Below are 20,269 nucleotides of genomic sequence, written 5' to 3'. Positions count from 1 at the left end.
AACTGCTCTGACTGTGAAAATGTTTTCCTGATATCTAGCCTATATCGTTGTAGTTTAAACCCATTACTGCATGTCCTCTCCTCTGCAGCCAGCAGAAACAGCATCCTGCCCTCCTCCAAGTGACAACCTTTCAAATACTTAAAGAGGGCTATCATGTCCCCTCTCAACCTCCTTTTCTCCAGGCTGAACATTCCCAAGTCCCTCAACCTATCTTCATAGGGATTGGTCCCTTGGCCCCAGATCATCTTCGTCACTCTCCTCCGTACCCTTTCAATTTTATCTACATCCTTCTTGAAGTGAGGTGTCCAGAACTGCACATAGGAATATAGAAATAAACGGAAAAGACTGGGGAAGGCACTGGCAAACCACCTCGTATTGAGTCTGCCATGAAAACGCTAGAGGGCGTCACCCTAAGGGTCAGACATGACCCGGTGCTTGCACAGGGCATACCTTTACCTTTATATAGGAATATTAGGGGCAAATCCCATTGTACCCAAAAATACAATGGGTGCTAGGATTTCCAGGTGGAGTGGTGGGAAATGGAGGGAGGGAGGGAGGGAGGGAGGGAAGAAAGAAAGAAGGAAAGAAAGAAAGAAAAAAGAAAGAAAGAAAGAAAGAAAGAAAGAAAGAAAGAAAGAAAGAAAGAAAGAAAGAAAGAAAGAAAGAAAGAAAGAAAGAAAGAAAGAAAGAAAGAAAGAAAGAAAGAAGGAGGGAGGGAGGGAGGGGGGGGAGGGAGGGAGGGAGGGAGGAAGGAAGGAAGGGACGACATACACAGATGAAAATGGAAGGTAAATAGAAGATGGATAGATAGACAATAGCAGATGGCAGAAAAACAGATGACACCCAGCTCTGTAAACCATCTCCACATTGCAAAGTGATCTTGAACCTCACTCCCCCACCCCAAATCACCCTAGGGAGGGTGATGGTAGCTTCTCACCTACCTAGAGTGCCACATGGCTTGTTCTTATAGATGCAAATATCATACCTAAAAGGAAAACAGAGAAGAAGGAACAAGAAAACGTGAACCAGATTCCAACATATCAGCTGCCTCAGCAATGGGGTATGATGAGGGATTAAGGATTAGGATCTGGGCTGGGGGGTTCAAATCACCACTATGCCACACACGTTTACTGGGTGAGCTGGGACCAGTCACACATGCTTGGTTTAACTACCTCGCAGGGCTATTGTGAGGATACCTGTTGGCTCCTAGTTTGGCATTCTAGTCTATTTCACCCTGCAGATGATTGCATTTTAAAGTTGAAATATAGGGGTCCATTCCGCACGACTTTAATATAGCACTAGTCTTGCATTTTGTTTTCGCTACTAAAACTACATTCCACATGATGTGAGCAATCTGCAGCAGTCCTACAACACTAGCGTGAAAATCGCTTCGTTGTAGCGATTTCCGGGGAATCAAGAAAAGTGGATTCACCCTCAGAAAATCACTACACTCCTGCCAACAACCTGCAACACTTGCGAAAAAGACCTGTGCATTCTCAATGTAGCGTCTGCAACAAAGTCCCTCCCCCTGGCTCTCTCCTCCGAACTTCCGGCGAAGCGATCGCCATTTTTTTTCCTCAGAGCAAGCGGGGAAAGCAACGAACCAGCGAGGCTTCATTCACCCAGCGAGGCTTCTCCGGCTACAGTCCCTCCCCAGAAGTGCTTTAAAGCTCCCCGAAGTCCCCAAGCACAACACAGCCTCCTGTTTGCAAGTTCCCTTTAATTTCGGCCAAAAATCGCGACCCTGCAGCGGGGGGGGATTTTTTCCCCACTCGGGGGAGCGTGGTAACGATGACTTGCCAGCTCACACGCCAGCTAGATGGGTCTCTACATTAGGAAGAATCAAGGCATATTCGTTGAAACGTGTGTATGTGTTTTTTAAAAACTTGCGTTTAAAGGAAAAGGGACTTTTCGGGAGCATGATAACAACCGCCCATTGGCTGTTCGTTTGATTGACAGCCAGGGGTGGGAATAAGCACAGAAAAAATCGCTTCCTTTCTAGCGATTCCTGCAAGACCAGACACCTGTGGGGAATGAATGAAGGTATGCGGAACGCCCAGATTCCACTATTTAAAATAGCGTTATTGCTTTGTGAAACCAATTGGCAACATTGGTCCTTGTGCGGAATGGGCCAGGGTGTCACCTCTTCCAAGGTTAGATGTCCCTCAATGGCCTCCAAAATCGGGGGAATATGAGGTTATTTCCGCACAGCACCAAAATAGCGTTATGCCAGCTGAATGGCGTAGCACTAGGTATTATTGCGCCTCCCAGCCCATCCTCACCGTTTTGCTGTCTCACTCTAGTCGGCCACATTTCGTGCTTCTCACCCTCCACAGATGCTGCTGGAAATGGCGGAAGAGAGCAACACGGTTTATACACGACTCTCTTCCACCTGTCAATCAAGCCAAGCAGCCAATCCCCCTTCTCCATATTTTAAAGGTACCGCAATGCCCGCTTTCTTTAAAAAAAATTAATATTTCTCCGTTTAAACGCCTATGCATAGGTGCACAGTGCTTTTTGAATGCCACCCCTTATGAGATCACGAGTCTTTAGATACCTTTAAACATTAATCTCGTTCCTGATTTTGGGGAGGTACAAACTTTAGAGAGGCATGCTTTGTTTCACAACTTCGGAAAAAGTTCATTTATTCCTGGCATAGCCTGCACACTTGTGCGCCTATTCATTGCTCCAGGCTGTTCTCCATTGTTAAAAAGCATTTCCCGTCACCCATAAGAAGCGAGAGGGAGGCAGGTGTGAGGGCAGGACATTGGAAGTGGAGGTAGCACTTCTTTGCCTCCATACCGTTCTTTGGCTGGTGGTCTGTTGGTTGTACTCTGGGGGATAGCGCTTTTTAGGTTGGTGAATCCAGTTTTTGGGATTCACCAACTTCTGCTTAAAAATGGTAGGTATTGCAAGCAATTTGCTGGCCGGACGCAAGAAGTTGGCGACATCATGCAGAGCACCTGGAATATAGCGTCTTCAGAGGGTACATTTATGGTGTGCAGAAGAGCCAGATATAGTAACTAGAATAATACTTGGATTATAATTTAAGATTTCTTGAGCATATGGCAGGGCATCCCCTGTATATAATACCTTTTAGATTCATTGTCACTAGAACACTAAGGCCCATTCGGTTTCCACCTCTTCCTTGTGAAGTAAGGGCCGGGGACGTATTGTGAGAATAAAAAGAAGAGTTGTGCATGGAACTCCCTGGGGCAAAGGCAGAATAAAACCTGGTGGACAGATAAACCTATTAGATCCGGAGGCTTTTGCTCAGGAAAAGAACAGTGAAAAGGGGCTATTCTTTTTTTTTTTTTTTGCACTGATATGATAGAGATTTGCAAAATTATGCATGCAGAAATTGAAAAGTGACCATAACTTGGGAGTCACCTAATGAAGTCAATGGGGAGTAGGTTCAGGGCACATAAAAGGAAATATTTCCTCATCCAATTAACTTGTGGGATTCATTGGACTTAATACTGACCAACAGGCAAGAGTTGGTGGATGAGGTGAAGGAGGTGGGGACCCTAGGGGGAAGTGACCATGTCCTCATAGAATTCCTTTTGAGATGGGGAGCCAAGGAAGCTTGTAGCCAGACGCGGATGTTGGATTTTCGTAGGGCAAACTTTAATAAACTTAGAGACATGATGAGTGTCATACCATGGACAAGAATGCTGGAAGGGAAGGGAGTATGTGAAGGGTGGGCGCTACTCAAACAAGAGCTATTGCATGCTCAATCAATGACTATCCCAGAAAGACGAAAACACTGCAGGAGCTCTAAGAAGCCTATTTGGATGAACAGAGAACTTCAAGAGGAACTAAGAAAGAAAAGGAAAATGTTCAGGAAATGGAGGGAAGGACAGAGCTCTAAAGAAGAGTACCTACAGGTTACTAGGCACTGTAGATCAATCATCAGAAAGGCCAAAGCTGAGAGTGAGCTAAGATTGGCCAGGGAAGCCCATTGTAACAAGAAAAGATTTTTCAGTTATGTGAGGAGCAAATGTAAGTAAAGGAGGCAATAGGCCCACTGTTGGGTGCGGATGGACAAAATCTAATGGAAGATGCAGAGAAAGCCTTAGTGACTATTTTACATCTGTTTTTTCCCACAGGTCAAAGGGTTTAGGCACATCTAGAGATGGCCATAGCCAAAGGACAGTGTCTGGGTGGCAGGATAACATGGATAAAGAGGTTGTTGAGAGGCATTTAGCTGCACTGGATGAGTTCAAATCCCCTGGTCCGGATGAAATGCACCCGAGAATACTCAAAGAACTTTCCAGAGAACTTGCACAGCCCTTGTCCATCATCTTCGGAACCTCTTTAAGGACTGGAGATGTCCCGGAGGACTGGAAGAGAGCAAACGTTATTCCGATCTTCAAAAAAGGGAGGAAGGATGACCCGGGAAACTACAGACCAGTGAGTCTGACCTCTGTTGTGGGGAAGATAATGGAGCAGATATTAAAGGGAGCGATCTGCAAACATCTGGAGGACAATTTGGTGATCCAAGGAAGTCAGCATGGATTTGTCTCCAACAGGTCCTGCCAGACCAACCTGGTTTCCTTTTTTGACCAAGTAACAGGTTTGCTGGATCGGGGAAATTCGGTTGATGTCATTTACTTGGATTTTAGTAAAGCTTTTGACAAGGTTCCCCATGATGTTCTGATGGATAAATTGAAGGACTGCAATCTGGATTTTCAGATAGTCAGGTGGATAGGGCATTGGTTAGAGAACCGCACTCAAAGAGTTGTTGTCAATGGTGTTTCATCAGACTGGAGAGAGGTGAATAGCAGGGTACCTCAGGGCTCGGTGCTTGGCCCGGTACTTTTTAACATATTTATTAATGATCTAGATGAGGGGGTGGAGGGACTACTCATTAAGTTTGCAGATGACACCAAATTGGGAGGACTGGCAAATATTCCAGAAGATAGAGACAGAGTTCAACGAGATCTGAACACAATGGAAAAATGGGCAAATGAGAACAAGATGCAATTTAATAAAGATAAGTGTAAAGTTCTGCATCTGGGTCAGAAAAATGAAAAGCATGCCTACTGGATGGGGGATACGCTTCTAGGTAACACTGTGTGTGAACGAGACCTTGGGGTACTTGTGGATTGTAAACTAAACATGAGCAGGCAGTGTGATGCTGTGGTAAAAAAGGCGAATGCCATTTTGGGCTGTATCAACAGGGGCATCACATCAAAATCACAAGATGTCATAGTCCCATTGTATACGGCACTGGTCAGACCACACTTGGAGTACTGTGTGCAGTTCTGGAGGCTTCAAGAAGGATGTAGATAAAATTGAAAGGGTACAGAGGAGAGCGACGAAGATGATCTGGGGCCAAGGGACCAAGTCCTATGAAGATAGGTTGAGGGACTTGGGAATGTTCAGCCTGGAGAAAAGGAGGTTGAGAGGGGACATGATAGCCCTCTTTAAGTATTTGAAAGGTTGTCACTTGGAGGAGGGCAGGATGCTGTTTCTGCTGGCTGCAGAGGAGAGGACATGCAGTAATGGGTTTAAACTACAACGATATAGGCTAGATATCAGGAAAACATTTTCACAGTCAGAGCAGTTCAGCAGTGGAATAGGCTGCCTAAGGAGGTGGTGAGCTCCCCCTCACTGGCAGTCCTCAAGCAAAGGTTGGATACACACTTTTCTTGGATGCTTTAGGATGCTTAGGGCTAATCCTGCGTTGAGCAGGGGGTTGGACTAGATGGCCTGTATGGCCCCTTCCAACTCTATGATTCTAATATGACAGCTGCATTCTGAGACATGTTCAATGTACAGCTCACTGACCTGATCTCCCTCAATCCATTGTATTCACTGGGCAAGGGGTCAGGCAGAGTCCTATTGGCCTAAAAGCCCTTTGGTTAAGAATCTATGCTGATCTGCCACTGCTAGACAACTCTATGATCCTATGATTCTATGATTCTATGATTGCCATAGAATACTATAATGGCCACAGTTTAGATGCCTTTAACAGAGAATGGGACAAGTTCGTTGGGAATAGCTTCACCAATGGCTATTAGCACAATGACTAAGTGGAACTGTGGCCAGAGGGAGTCCACCTTCTAACACCTCCTCTAGCAACCTCGGTGTCCCCATTAATGGGGCAAATGTATGAAATAGGGTGATGGATTAGGGAAGCCAGTCCAGCACAGGCCTTGATAGGGTCCGATGGTATTTCGGATGCAGTGTGCTGAAGAGCAAACAGACCCAAACAAAAACAAAAAAAGATTTTTGCTCCCTTATCTTCTTATCTTATCTACCCCATTTTTATCCCACAGTTCCTCAAGGAGTTAACGGAGATGCAGACGATTCTTCTTTTATTCTCACGACAGCCCTGTTAGGCTACGAGGGTGTGAGCTTCCTTGACATTGTGGAGAACTGAACCTGGGTTTCCCAGATCCTAGTCTGGCACTGCCCCATACCAGCTCTCTCAGAGGCCCTCCAAAAATACATGCTGCGCCCTGAAAAAAAGATCACCAAATAGACATGACTGTTTCCTTTTGAGTGGATCCTCCTGATCTCCGTTTTCCTAAAATAAAATAGTGTTCTTTCCCCCTCCCACCTCTAAAAAAAGCGCATCACGGTACAACAGGATGTTATCAGCCTGTGAGGCATTTCCAAACACAGGCAGGCCATGTCTTTTCCAAGGCCCAGCTGCTGAAGGTAGGCCTGAGGGACGGCAGGCGGAGGAATAATTGCTCAAACAGTAAGGGCTGGGGCAGAGGGGAGGGAAGCTCCAGAATTTCCAAGTCAGCAACTCTTTTCCAATCCACGTCCTGCACGTGCGGAGCAAGAGGAGGCCAGGAAGAGGGCGGAATCCCTGGAGATGCACACACTCTGCAATCACGGCATTTCACAACTTTCTCCTGACACGAGCCAGGCTCCGTGTGGCTTGCTCCATCGCCAGGGGTCTGGCGAGCAGAAGGGAAGGAAGAGCAGCTCTTACGGCTGGTTTTAAGATTTCTTTCCCGTGCTAAACCAGCAGCAGGGCCAGGATGCCCCTCATTCTGCACCCAACCCAGACCTCCCATTTACCTGGTGATCAGAACAGCCGTGTCGTGGTTGGCGATGCCATGGTCAGGGATGGCGTTCCCATTGCCGTTACGGTTCACGATGGACTTCTGCCACTTGCAGAAGCTGTCTAGGGACTTGCCAGCGTGGTGGTTGATCTCCAGGGTAGGCTGGGGGAGTTGAAGGGATGGGTGGGTGTGCATTATTATATAAAAACATACATTAATGACTTAATGTGTGCATTATTATATAAAAACATACATTGTCACCTCATTGTAGGGTTGTCAGGTCTGCTGGTCTGGCTGGGGGTCTCCCACTCCCAACTCGCCCTCCAAAACCATCCCACCCTGGAAAAATATTGCTTATTAATGTAATGTGCTGAGGTTACCCAGAAGTAATGTTGGCCCTATGCCCCCTGCAGGGCTTTATGCTCTGCGGGTGAAAATGTACTAGTCATTCCTGGCCCCAAGGAAGCGCGCCTAGCCTCAACCAGGGCCAGGGCCTTCTCGGTCCTGGCCCCGACCTGGTGGAATAAGCTTCCGTGTGAGCTGCAGACCTTTCAGGGGCTCCTGGCATTCCGAAGGGCCTGCAAAACGGAGCTCTTCCGCCAGGCATTTGGTTGAGGCTGGGGTAGGTGAGGAAAATCGATAAATATAAAAAGGGTCATGGGGTGGTGGCATTCTGGTTTGAGGGCTAAGCTCTAAGATTTGAAGCAAATTTCGACCATAGAGTTTTGCCCAAATCCAGAGTTTCGCCTTCCGACACCTCCAACATGCCAACACCCCTTCCAGATGATGTCAGTACACCAGAAACCTCCTAGAAAGCCCCCCCCCATCCCCCACCGGTGGCAGCAATGCACCTGGTAACCCTACCTCATCAAAGCATTTAAGTCAAGAGCAACTCTGTCTGACTGGCACAAGTTATCTGAGCTCTGATAGGGCCTGTCAGGGGAAGGGGGAAGTTGAATTTGGGATCTCTGATACATAAAGTTCGCACTGCACCACTGCCCCAGATATATAAAACTGCCTTCTGCAGGATGAGGCCCTCGGTCTGTCACCATTAGTACTGTCTGCTAGGGAAGGGTAATTTCGTTAGGAAGAACTGGCCTCCCTGCAGGGGAGATTGTATGGCATTATGCCCCACTCCTCCCTTCCTCGACCCCAAAGGCTCCAGGATTTCCCTAGCCTGGGGTTGGTTACCCTACTTCTTCTGCATGTGGGTACCATGGCTACTGCCCAGTGCTTCCAGTGGCTCCAGTTAGCAAATTCCTACAACTTGCTCTCTGCTGGAAGGGGGATCTGCTGATGACATCTTGCTGTGCCAAAGATGCCCCCCCCAACCTGGCAGCTGGGAGGATTCCAGGCCACAACTGGAAGAGTTCAGTGCAAACCTCTCATATCTATTCTTGCAGAAAAGCGTCCCAAATATATGGCAGATTCAACAATGTTTTCAATGTGCTACGTAACAGCAGGACAGTGGGTTGAATACATTTCTCGGTTTTCCTCAGACTGTTTTATAAGGCCCTTGGATAACAAATAATAAACAAACCCACCCACCCTGAATCCTTTGCAGCACTGCTATTAGCCTCCGCCTCTTAAACCATTCACATGGCTGCCCCGTTAAAATAACTGCTGAGAATTATAATCTTGCTTTCCAACAGACCCTAATGGGAGTCTTTGATTTCTAACATATAGTGAGAAATCCCAGCACGTTTGTCAGGACGCGTGTCCCGTGTAGTCCGGCATCCTCTCCCCCACACAGGCCAACCAGATGCCCAAGAACGAACAGTAGGCAAGAATATGGAAGCCAAAACCTCTTTCTGCGGTTTACCTTCAGCAGCTGCCATTAACTGCCCCTGTCCATGGAAGTTCCATTTATCCCTCATGGCCAGGAGCCACTGATGAGCCTCTCCTTCCCCATGCTTTGATTCCATGAGCTTTTAAATCCATCGACGCTAGTGGCCATTAAAACATGCTGGGACAGAGAGTTCCACAAGGAAATTAGAGTTTCAAATTTCCTTCATTCTCTCTTCCCAGCATTTCCTAGCAGCTGTAAGGCATTCTGGAAGGAGTCTACAGGAGTGGCGGCAGCAAATTCCATCTGCACTCTCTGTCACCCTTCCCCTCCAGGTTGAACTATTGAGAGGACTGCAGGACTGGGATGAGTTTTTGCCGCAGCACCTTTATCCCTACGGGGTTGCTTGTATTTTGTATTTGCTCTGTTTTTTGTATGTTTTAAGGGGGTTTATTGGGATTCTTATCTAGATGCTGTAACCCGCCTCGAGCCTTCGGGGAGAGGCAGGCAATAAATTAAAATAATGATAGTAATAGTAATAGTAATAGTAATAGTAATAGTAATAGTAATAGTAATAGTAATAGTAATAGCAAGAGCAAGAGCAACAACAACAACAACAATAATAATAATAATAGTAATATACTGGAGATCTCCAACTACCAGCTCCGTGGAGAGTTTGTGGGAAGCCATGGCATGAACTTAAACCAGTATAAAACCGGTGTAAGTCCACAGTGTTCACACGCAGTCTCCCTGAACCAATGGCCAGGGAAGGATACTCACCTGGTCTTCTGTTAGCAGGATAAGACGGGTCACGAGGATGTTGACTATATTGCCCAGACTTGAGTCCTGAAAAAGTTTAGCAACCTGACCTCCAGGAAACAAAAAAAGACCAGTGTTAAAAAAAAAGAGGGGCATCACCGCAAGGTTACCTGCAGGTCTTTGCCCTGGAACTTCAGCATCTCTCCTTAGGGAGGGTCTGCAAAAGGACAGGGCAGAACTTGAGGTGCACGGCCAGAGTGTGTGCGTCTTGAGGGGCTTTCCGATGCGGCAACCACGTCTAGTCCACTTAGGTGCCACTCTCTGTCCCCCTTAAGGCACCACTCGGCTCTACCTTTGTCTGCCAGACTCTGCCTGCTAAATCCCAAGTTCTCCCTCCTGTGTATTTGAGGCTGAGCTGCAAGAAAATCAGACAATCACATCTGTTCCGCTAACTGCTGTTCTCTGTTCCCACTTGGCTCTACCCCAATTTCATGAGGCTCCGCCCCTGATCTGCCAAACACTGGCCCTCAGGCCCTCCTGCCCCCTACATCTTGGGTGGGCCACTTTAGTTCAACTCCACCTGTATGAATACAACAAAATGCATAAAGCATATGAATCGTGTCCAAGGGGGCCTTTGTGTCTATATGGAGCAGGGGTAGTCAAACTGCGGCCCTCCAGATGTCCATGGACAGCATTGGCAGGGGCTCATGGGAATTGTAGTCCATGGACATCTGTAGGGCTGCAGTTTGACTACCCCTGATATGGAGAATGGTCAGATCTTAAACCAACAGGCACCAATGAGATTACCTAAAGCAAGAGACCATGATCACGGGGAGGGAGGGGGGCAGAAGGGAAGGTTGGTCCCAACAATGAATTTTAAAACAGGGGGTCAGTGAAGAGGGGACACAACATCTTGGTTGTAACACTTACAATATTCATGATGGCCAAGATGTACTGCTCAATGTCACGCCGGCCGTGATAGCCCACCATCATTTTGTCAGCCACCACGAGGGTCTCCACGTAACGCTCCGTGCTGACCGACCGCTTCAGGGGTAACTGGCCTCGCTGCGTGAGGTTGCCCAGGGGCTTCAGTGGGGAGGGCTTGAGAGCACGCAGCCACCAGGGCCTCCCTTTCCATGGCTTCTCATCTGAGAGGCGAGACGGTGGTGAGACACATGATGTTTCCATATCTCTCTGTCCCTCTACCCATCCATCCATCCATCCATCCATCCATCCATCCATCCATCCATCCATCCATCCATCCATCCATCCATCCATCTGTCCATCCATCCACCTGTCCACCTATCCACCATATATCCACCTATCCACCCTCCCTTCCCTTCCCTTCCCTTCCCTTCCCTTCCCTTCCCTTCCCTTCCCTTCCCTTCCCTTCCCTTCCCTTCCCTTCCCTTCCCTCCATGCATTTATCTATTATTCAGTCGCCCCTCCCTAGGAACAGCCTCGGGGCAGTTAACAACAATAAAAACATATACAAATAAATCTAAAACAATTTCAGATTAATCTAGTGGTCCTTTAATCCAAATCCGAAGGAGATGTTAAAACTATTTTGCAATTATGAGGGGAGGAGGCAGGAGGGGGAGGACTGACTGATGTTAATTAGTGCATTAGATTAGCCTCAACCATATGCCTGGCGGAAGAGTGCCACCTTGCAGGCCCCTTGGGACTGTGTCAACTATGAGACTGGCAACTCATTCCACCAGACTGGAGCCAGAGTCAATAAGGCCCTGGCTCTGATCAAGGCCAATTGCTTTTTCCTGGGGCTGGGGACAACCAATAAGTTGGAACTTGAAGGTGACGGAATGTAAATTTGCCCAGGAAGCAGGAACAAAATGGCCGCAACAGGAGGTTGAGCCAGCCACAAAATGGCTGCCACAGGAGACAGAGCCAGCCACAAAATGGCTGCTGTGGTTTACTTGAATCATTCAGTGAAGATTCTTGTGCTGTGGCAGAAGCTGCTCCCAATACAATATATTTTTTTTTAATCTGCTTAGCCAGCCAAAAAGCATTGCTGGGCAACCCCCCCCCCCCAAATCTGGCCCTGTTAACTTTATAAAAATGCTTGATGGACACCAGTAAAGGTGTCAATGGTCACCATGGCAGCAGGCTGGGGACCCCTGCTCTAGCACTTCCATTTCTCCTGGACTCTCTGGTAATAGCCATGTCCTTCAAGGTCCCAGATATTGATATTCATAGCTAGAAGTCTGGAGGAGGAGCTCAGAGATAACATTTGCAGGCCCAGTTCCAAAAACCTCCAGTTAGAGAACCAATGTTGTTGAGGAAGCATCTGTTGAGGAAGGTTCCTCACTGGCTGAGACCCCAAAGATCCACAGCCAGTCAGGGAAGACAAGGAAGGCCCCTACTCTAAAGTGGGATTAGGCTGTTTCTTCGGAAGGACAGCACACAGAGCGCCCAGGGTCTCCTCTGGCCCACCCTCCCTGGATAAACCTCTAGGCTGCTTTGCCAGTCCACATGCGACAAAGCCACCAGTCCGGAAGGGAAAACCCAAACGACTCTGGGCCTTCGACACAGAGCGTCCTGGATTGCATTGTCTGCTGTTTCTTGTTTTCCAAGAAATAAATTGGAAACAGGCTGGCTCTCTGTCTCGGCTGGGGAATGTAAGGGGCGGGGGGAGAAACGGGGGCTGCCCAGCAGCTTTGTGTAAAATGGTTTTGCAGTGAAGGTCAACTGGTTTTCTCTCCTCTCCTCCTCCTGGAATCCAGGAATCTGGTTGCTGCCTCCCCCTGCCCCACCAGATTATAGTATCAAAATTTAGGGGGGATTTTCCCACAGAAATTCAAGGCCTCGGAATAAATGTTTGTTAGGCCAAACTCTCTTTTGTTGCCATCCCGGATAACTTTTTGCACTAGTGAAGTGCTACTTGCTACGTCCTCACTAGGCCTTTTTAAAATCTGTGCATTTGTACTTATTTTTAGCATGTCTGAGCTGCAATGAATTCAACAGGTGGGAATCGCAAGGCTAACTTTTTCTCTGGCTTCTGCGTCTTTAAGGAAAACCTGACTGTCCATGCCATGCGAGAACCAAATTACACAGTGTGGGCAGGCAAGGGGCAACTCGTGGACGTGGACAGCTTTCAAGACAGGCATTCAGCAGTTCAAAAATTGCAATATAGCTGCCCCATACAATCTTGTTCCTCCCCTCCTGTGCTTTTCAAGAGCTGAGGCAGCTGTGGAGAGCTGGTGTGTGTGTGTGTTGGGGAAATGAGACAAGTTTGCATGGTGCTGTGACACTTTAAACTGCTAAATTCTCACCTAAGATGTCATGGGTAGTCCCAGGCCTGCCTGTAGAGTGCAATTTGGCTCTAAGGGTTGGAATGTTGTTCTAAGACTGGCAAGAAATCTGGTTTATTAGTTGCTTTCTCTCCGTCTCACATACCTCAGCAACATGATGTAATAAGAACGGAGGAAGGGAAAACCACACATGCCACTCTGAATCTCTTAACGCAGGGGTAGTCAACCTGTGGTCCTCCAGATGACCATGGACTACAATTCCCATGAGTCCCTGTAGTCCATGGACATCTGGAGGACCACAGGTTGACCACCCCTGCCTTAACGGAAGTGTAGCATTAAAAGGTGGAAAGTGACCAGGTGATCTATTAACAGTTCTCGTTGCTGGTGTTAGACTTTTTGTTAAAAGCAGAGGCTCTGTTAAAAGCTTGGGAATGTAAGGGCAACCTTGCTGGATTGGACCAATGGCCCCTCTTGTCCCATTTTACATACTGGACAACCAAATGACTCCAGAAAACATCCCAGCAGATGCCAAAAACTCCGCACTGTTTTTCATCTAGCTACCAGAATATGGCTAGCAGAGGTAGACTGCCTCTGAATATGGAAGTTGCACTTAACCATCATGGAGATCTAGGGGCATTTTGACCACAGACCTGTCTAATCCTCTATTAATGACATCAGGATTAATAGCAACTGCTCTATTCTGTGGCAGACTGTTCCATAAGTTATTCATACAACCAGTTAAGAAGAAGAAGAAGAAGGTTCTTATATGCCGCTTTTCCCTACCCGAAGGAGGCTCAAAGCGGCTTCCAGTCGCCTTCCCATTCCTCTCCCCACAACAGACACCCTGTGGGGTGGGTGAGGCTGAGAGAGCGCTGATATCACTGCCCGGTCAGAACAGTTTTATCAGTGCCGTGGCGAGCCCAAGGTCACCCAGCTGGCTGCATGTGGGGGAGTGCAGAATCGAACCCGGCATGCCAGATTAGAAGTCCGCGCTCCTAACCACTACACCAAACTGGCTCTTTATTCTGTCTGGAATCCACTGCCGAACCGTAGTTAAGAGAAAGTCTCTGAGAATTGCATTTAAGACCAAAGAGCCCAAAGAAGAAGAAGAGTTGGTTCTTATATGCCACTTTTCTCTACCCAAAGGAGTCTCAAAGGCTTACAGTCGCCTTCCCTTTCCTCTCCCCACAACAGACTCCCTGTGAGGGAGGGGAGGCTGAGAGAACCCTGATGTTACTGAAGAAGAAGAAGAAGAGTTGGTTCTTAGATGCCGTTTTTCTCTACCCGAAGGAGGCTCAAAGCGGCTTCCAATCACCTTCCCTTTCCTCTCCCCACAACAGACACCCTGTGAGGGAGGGGAGGCTGAGAGAGCCCTGAGATTACTGAAGGAGAAGAAGAAGAGTTGGTTCTTAGTTGCTGCTTTTTCCAACCCAAAGGAGTCTCAAAGCAGTTTACATTCGCCTTCCCTTTCCTCTCCCCAAAACAGATGGATTTTCAGTTAGATTGGTTCAGCACTTGTATGGAATAGCAACAAATCCACCATCTGGGTGCGTACCTAACACACCACATGCGACATCCGTGTGCGGGAGCTGGAGAGACGACCGCTTGTACACCACGTGGGGACTTCCTTCGCTGTCTTGTCTCCCGCTGATGTTGGCCCCAGCATTTAATGGTTCAATGAAATACTCCTCATCCTCAGCAATTATCACTCCATGCTGGAACAAGGAGAGAAAATGGACACATGCATTAGTTGGAAAAAAAAATTAAAACTGGATAACTACAGATAGCTACCCATGTTTACAGCTCTTTGCTTAGATGCCGTTTTTCTCTGTCCCTCTTACCAAAGAATACAGAGCTCTCAAAAAACAAAAGTCTGAAAATCATGGACTTGGGTGATCCACTGTAAGGTTTAGCACTACCCTGCCCAAAACGCTCTGAAAGCTTGAAGGAAGAAGCACTAATCCTTCGTAAACCATTCTATGTCCGAGCAGTTTTTTGCCTTGACAAAGTCTCCCCCCCCCAAAAAAAATAATACATTAATTTTCTCCCTAAATTAAAGGAGGAAAAAATCAAACTCAGTGGAAGAATTTATCCACAGAAGGTCTGCAAGTACCTGTTTTTGTGAGGGAAACTCGCTTTTTAAATTTTTTTAAAAAAGGTTATATAAACATCTTTCTGGGATGACTGAAGTATATATTCCAATCTCATTTCTTCCAGTGTCTGGGGGGGGGGGGGTAAGGAGTCTCAAATATTTGGATAATTAGAGGTTATCTGAGGACAACAGGCTGGCTCAAGGATTTTCTGGCAGAGGTGAGAACATCTCTGCAGACCGTTCGGCCTCCTGCAGAGAACTGGAGTTGGGGGAATGAGACACAGAGACACCTTGAGCCAGCCACACTCCAAGAAACACACAAACCCAATATACCAGAGTGTGCATACCACAATCCCCTACAACCCTGCAGGAAATTGGTGCGTTTACGTCACATTTGCGCAAGGAGCCAGTTTATGAACTTTCAGGTTTTATCCTCACATATTTCAAGCCTGTTTTCCCAGTCATTAGGGATGAAAAATTCCCTTATCATTGTTATGCACTCGGGATGCAGCTCTGGACAGATATTAAAGTGAAGATGGCTGAGAAGCAAAATCATGGCTTGTGGTGTGTATACTTATCTCTAGCTTTTCTGCTAACCTCTGGCAAGCAGGTTCGGCCAGTTTTTGGGTCCCCTCCCAAACCAACAACATATTTTGATTAGATCCAAGTATGAGACGAAACAGGGTTTACACAATGAGAAGGTCAGCCTGTTTTCCGAAATCAAAAACATTGTTATGTGCCCTGCACCCCAAAACCTACCCACATTTCCAGCATGTTCATGAGTGGCCCAGCTGTTCGGAGCTCCCCCGTTCATCCCCCATAACATCAACCAGCGCTGAATCAGTTCTGTGTGTCCCTCATTTCAAAGCCCTGGAAGGGGGTAGTGTTGATAGCCCTGGGGTGGATTTCCTCTGTGCACGAAAGCCTTGTTGCTCTTGGCTGGACGCCCTCATTCCAAGCACAAGGGAGGTACTGTGAGGTTAGCCTGGCTGAGCGTCAGACAAAATGTCAAGCAAGGGCCTATGAAGCTGGCTGGGTGGAAAAGAGGTCACCTTTTGGCTTGTGGCACAGCGCTCGGAGGGGGTGAGGATGGAGAGCCCACAGCCTCCTGATCTATCTTGCATCCCCTCTTCTTTGCCTCACATTGATCATTCAGCTGCTTATCAGATCACAGTAGAAGTCAGACAGGATTGCAGAATTATGCATTTGAACGGCAGATCTGTAGATCGAAAGTTGTCTGATTCGATGCCTGCTTGCCCCTTCCCTAATTACAGTTTCATTTCTCCTTTGCAAGACATGGGAGTCTTTGTCTTCCTTCCCTGGACCTAGTGCGGTGGAGTTGCTAAAGAAACAGACCAAGATCTGGGTTCAAAACCCTACTTGGCCACGAAAATCTATGGGCATTTACACACCCTTTAAATATAGTGTAACTTTTACTGTAAGCAGTTGTAATATTCCTGCCCCTCCACATGACGTCGCCAACATCCAGCGTCCAAGCAATAACTGTCCAGCTATATCCGCCATTTTAAAGCACTAACTGGTGAATCCCAAAAAGTGGATTCACCAACATATGTAGCGCTACCTACCAGAGAGCAACCAGCAGGCCACCAGCAAAACAAATGTAAGGAGGCGAAGAAGCACTGTCTCCACCTCCGATGTCCCGCCCTTACCCGCACACTCGCCTCCCTCTCCCTTCTCCAGGGAACAGGAGTTTTTTGTGGTTTTTTAAAGTGAACTGCCTGGAGCAACAAATAGGCATTCATTTATGCAGGCAAAGGCAAAAAAAAAAATTCCCCCAAAGTTGTAGCACAAAGTATACCTCTCCAAGCTTCCCCCCCCCCCTTCCCAATCAGGAACAAGATTTATTTTTAAAAGAAGCAATGATTCTATAAGTGGTAGCAATAAAGAAGCAATAAAGAAGCACTATGCATCTATGATTAGATGCATAGACATTTCATCAGAGAAAGATTGTTTTTTTTAAAAAATAGCAGGCATCACAGGCCCTTTAAGTATGGGGAAAGGAGATTGGCTGCCTCTCTTGATTGAAAGGCGGAAGAGAGTCGCGTATAAATTGTGTTGCTCTCTTCCGCCATTTCCAGCAGCACTTGCGGAGGGGGAGACACGTGAAATGGCAGCAGAGAAGAGCAAGACAACAACAAAAAAGGTGAGGAGGGGCCGGGAGGCACAATTTTATTTAGCGTTACGCCATTTTGCTGGTGTAACACTATTTTTCACAATGTGCGGAAATGCCCTATGAGATACCTTGGGCCAGTCACTCTCCATCTCATAACCTAATTTACCTGATAGGGATTTTGTGAGGGCAAGAATGAAGAGGAAAGGAAAGTTCCATGCGGGCTATCTGAGCACTTCTCCAGAAGGATAGGACAAAAGAATGCAAGTATTTCTGCATCGAATTACACAGAAATGGAACCACAATGGCAGGAAAGAAACAGAAAAACGAAAAGGGAAGGCTGCAACAATGGACAGTAATGTTGGGATGGTTCCGTTGATCTTCTGTTAACAACGGTTCTTTCCTCAGGGAACCTTCCCCGAAGTGAGAGGTTTGCCAGAGGACAATATTTGTGCAATCCAACCCAGCATAAACACAAACAGCCATACTGACGAAATCCTAATTTCTACAGTAGAATTTGGACTGTCTGTGGAATACGTGAATGTTCTGTTTTCTTTCTATCACGGAAACATTTGACAACGGCTTCAGTCTCTACAAGTCAACATCAGCTTCGTAGATTTGTTTAGGCAGCAGGTTGCACAGTTTTAAAGCCATAACAATATATTTATTCATAGAATTAGGCTTGTGCGCTTCGGCTGTTTCGGCGGCCATTCAAGCCCAAAGCGGCCAGTGCTGCGGTGCGGGGAGGAGGGGCAGTACCGGCGCCGGTGTGTCAGTTGGCGCATGGACAGAGATCTGAGCCTGCATGCACGGGCCGAGTCACACACCTGCCTCTTCGGGCTTGAACGGCCGCCAAAGCAGCCAAAGTGCACAGGCCTATAATTTTGTTGTGTAATCTATACTATGTAGATAGATTCAAGTGGGCAGATGTGTTGGTCTGAAGCAGCAGAACACAATTTCAGTCCAGTGGCCCCCTCAAGACCTTTTATTCAAGGTACAGGCTTTTTATGTGCATGCACACTTCTTCAGGGTATCTGCAGTAGCATGTTTGCATACAAAAAGCCATCCTTAACACTCAGGATGGCATTTACTCATTTAAGGTTCCAATCCTTACCCATAGCAGTGCGAAGTGGTCAGTTCTCCCATCTCCCCCTATCTGAATGCATCTGCAAATGTGACAGGGGAGTGATTGAGGACCTCACACACTATGTAATGGACTGCCCCCTCTATGATGAACCAAGAGTCAAGTTTATTAAAAAAAATACTCCCTATCACCTCAGGCCTCTCAAAAACTGAATATATGATCTTTTTATTGTCTGATATTGATGTCTACGTTACCAACAGAGTTGCACTGTTTGCTCTCGCAGCCAGGAAAATCAGGTCCAAATTGTGCAATTAGGATTAAAACCCTAATCATTATGATTCCTTTTTATCTGTGTAAATTTTTATTATTTTATTACTTTTATTACTCCTTGTGATTTTACCAGTTTGATGTCTTAATTTTAACTGACTTCTGTACTGTACAGTCAATTTGCTGGAAATGGCCAATGGCCGACGAATAAACTAAATCTGAATCTGCATACATAGAATCATAGAATCATAGAATCATAGAATCATAGAATCATAGAGCTGGAAGGGACCATACAGGCCATCTAGTCCAACCCCCTGCTCAACGCAGGATCAGCCCTAAGCATCCTAAAGCATCCAAGAAAAGTGTGTATCCAACCTTTGCTTGAAGACTGCCAGTGAGAGGGAGCTCACCACCTCCTTAGGCAGCCTATTCCACTGCTGAACTACTCTGACTGTGAAAAACTTTTTCCTGATATCTAGCCTATATCGTTGTACTTGAAGTTTAAACCCATTACTGCGTGTCCTCTCCTCTGCAGCCAGCAGAAACAGCATCCTGCCCTCCTCCAAGTGACAACCTTTCAAATACTTAAAGAGGGCTATCATGTCCCCTCTCAACCTCCTTTTCTCCAGGCTGAACATTCCCAAGTCCCTCAACCTATCTTCATAGGGCATGGTCCCTTGGCCCCAGATCATCTTCGTCGCTCCCCTCTGTACCCTTTCAATTTTATCTACGTCCTTCTTGAAGTGAGGCCTCCAGAACTGTACACAGTACTCCAAGTGTGGTCTGACCAGTGCCGTATACAATGGGACTATGACATCTTGTGATTTTGATGTGATGCCTCTGTTGATACAGCCCAAAATGGCATTTGCCTTTTTTACCGCTGCATCACACTGCCTGCTCATGTTTAGTTTACAATCCAAAGTACCCCAAGGTCTCATTCACACACAGTGTTACCTAGAAGCGTATCCCCCATCCAGTAGGCATGCTTTTCATTTTTCTGACCCAGATGCAGAACTTTACACTTATCTTTATTAAATTGCATCTTGTTCTCATTTGCCCATTTTTCCATTGTGTTCAGATCTCATTGAACTCTGTCTCTATCTTCCGGAGTATTTGCCAGTCCTCCCAATTTGGTGTCATTTGCAAACTTGATGAGTAGTCCCTCCACCCCCTCATCTAGATCATTAATAAATATGATAAAAAGTACCGGGCCAAGCACTGAGCCCTGAGGTACCCCGCTACTCACCTCTCTCCAGTCTGATGAAACACCATTGACAACAACTCTTTGAGTGCGGTTCTCTAACCAATGCCCTATCCACCTGACTATCTGAAAATCCAGATTGCAGTCCTTCAATTTATCCATCAGAACATCATGGGGAACCTTGTCAAAAGCTTTACTAAAATCCAAGTAAATGACATCAACCGAATTTCCCCGATCCAGCAAACCTGTTACTTGGTCAAAAAAGGAAACAGGTTGGTTTGGCAGGACCTGTTGGAGACAAATCCATGCTGACTTCCTTGGATCACCAAATTGTCCTCCAGATGTTTGCAGATCGCTCCCTTTAATATCTGCTCCATTATCTTCCCCACAACAGAGGTCAGACTCACTGACAAAAGCTTATCTCTTGAATAATACTTTGTTGGTCTATTCCACCAGCGGTGCACAAGGTAGTAAGCTTGGCTACCAAGACGTAGGAGGAAAGGTTGGGGGAGCTTGGTCTGTTTAGCCTGGAGAGGAGACGACTGAGAGGGGATTTGATAACCATCTTCATGTATTTAAAAGGCTGCCATATGGAAGATGGAGCAGAATTGTTCTCTCTTGCCCCAGAGGGATGGACCAGAACCAATGGGATTAA

At 46.8% G+C, this 20,269-nt stretch overlaps 1 protein-coding gene across 4 annotated transcripts in view; it reads right to left on the bottom strand.

Moving 5' to 3' along the window:
- ADAMTS10 (ADAM metallopeptidase with thrombospondin type 1 motif 10) overlaps positions 1-20,269 on the bottom strand; it is a 77,004-nt gene that overhangs the window by 37,856 nt on the left and 18,879 nt on the right. For 3 of the 4 annotated variants that reach the window (XM_077331541.1, XM_077331542.1, XM_077331538.1), the window contains exons 4-8: positions 14,395-14,554; positions 10,501-10,718; positions 9,592-9,675; positions 7,042-7,187; positions 942-985 (exon numbers count right to left, since the gene is read on the bottom strand). In XM_077331541.1, the coding sequence (XP_077187656.1) occupies positions 942-985; positions 7,042-7,187; positions 9,592-9,675; positions 10,501-10,718; positions 14,395-14,554 (652 nt within the window). The remainder of the gene's footprint in view (positions 1-941; positions 986-7,041; positions 7,188-9,591; positions 9,676-10,500; positions 10,719-14,394; positions 14,555-20,269) is intronic. The other variant, XM_077331540.1, reaches the window with a different exon arrangement.

This window comes from Paroedura picta, chromosome 4 (genome assembly GCF_049243985.1).
Source record: "Paroedura picta isolate Pp20150507F chromosome 4, Ppicta_v3.0, whole genome shotgun sequence".
NCBI lineage: Eukaryota > Metazoa > Chordata > Lepidosauria > Squamata > Gekkonidae > Paroedura > Paroedura picta.
This window is presented reverse-complemented; position numbering and strand designations above follow the sequence as displayed.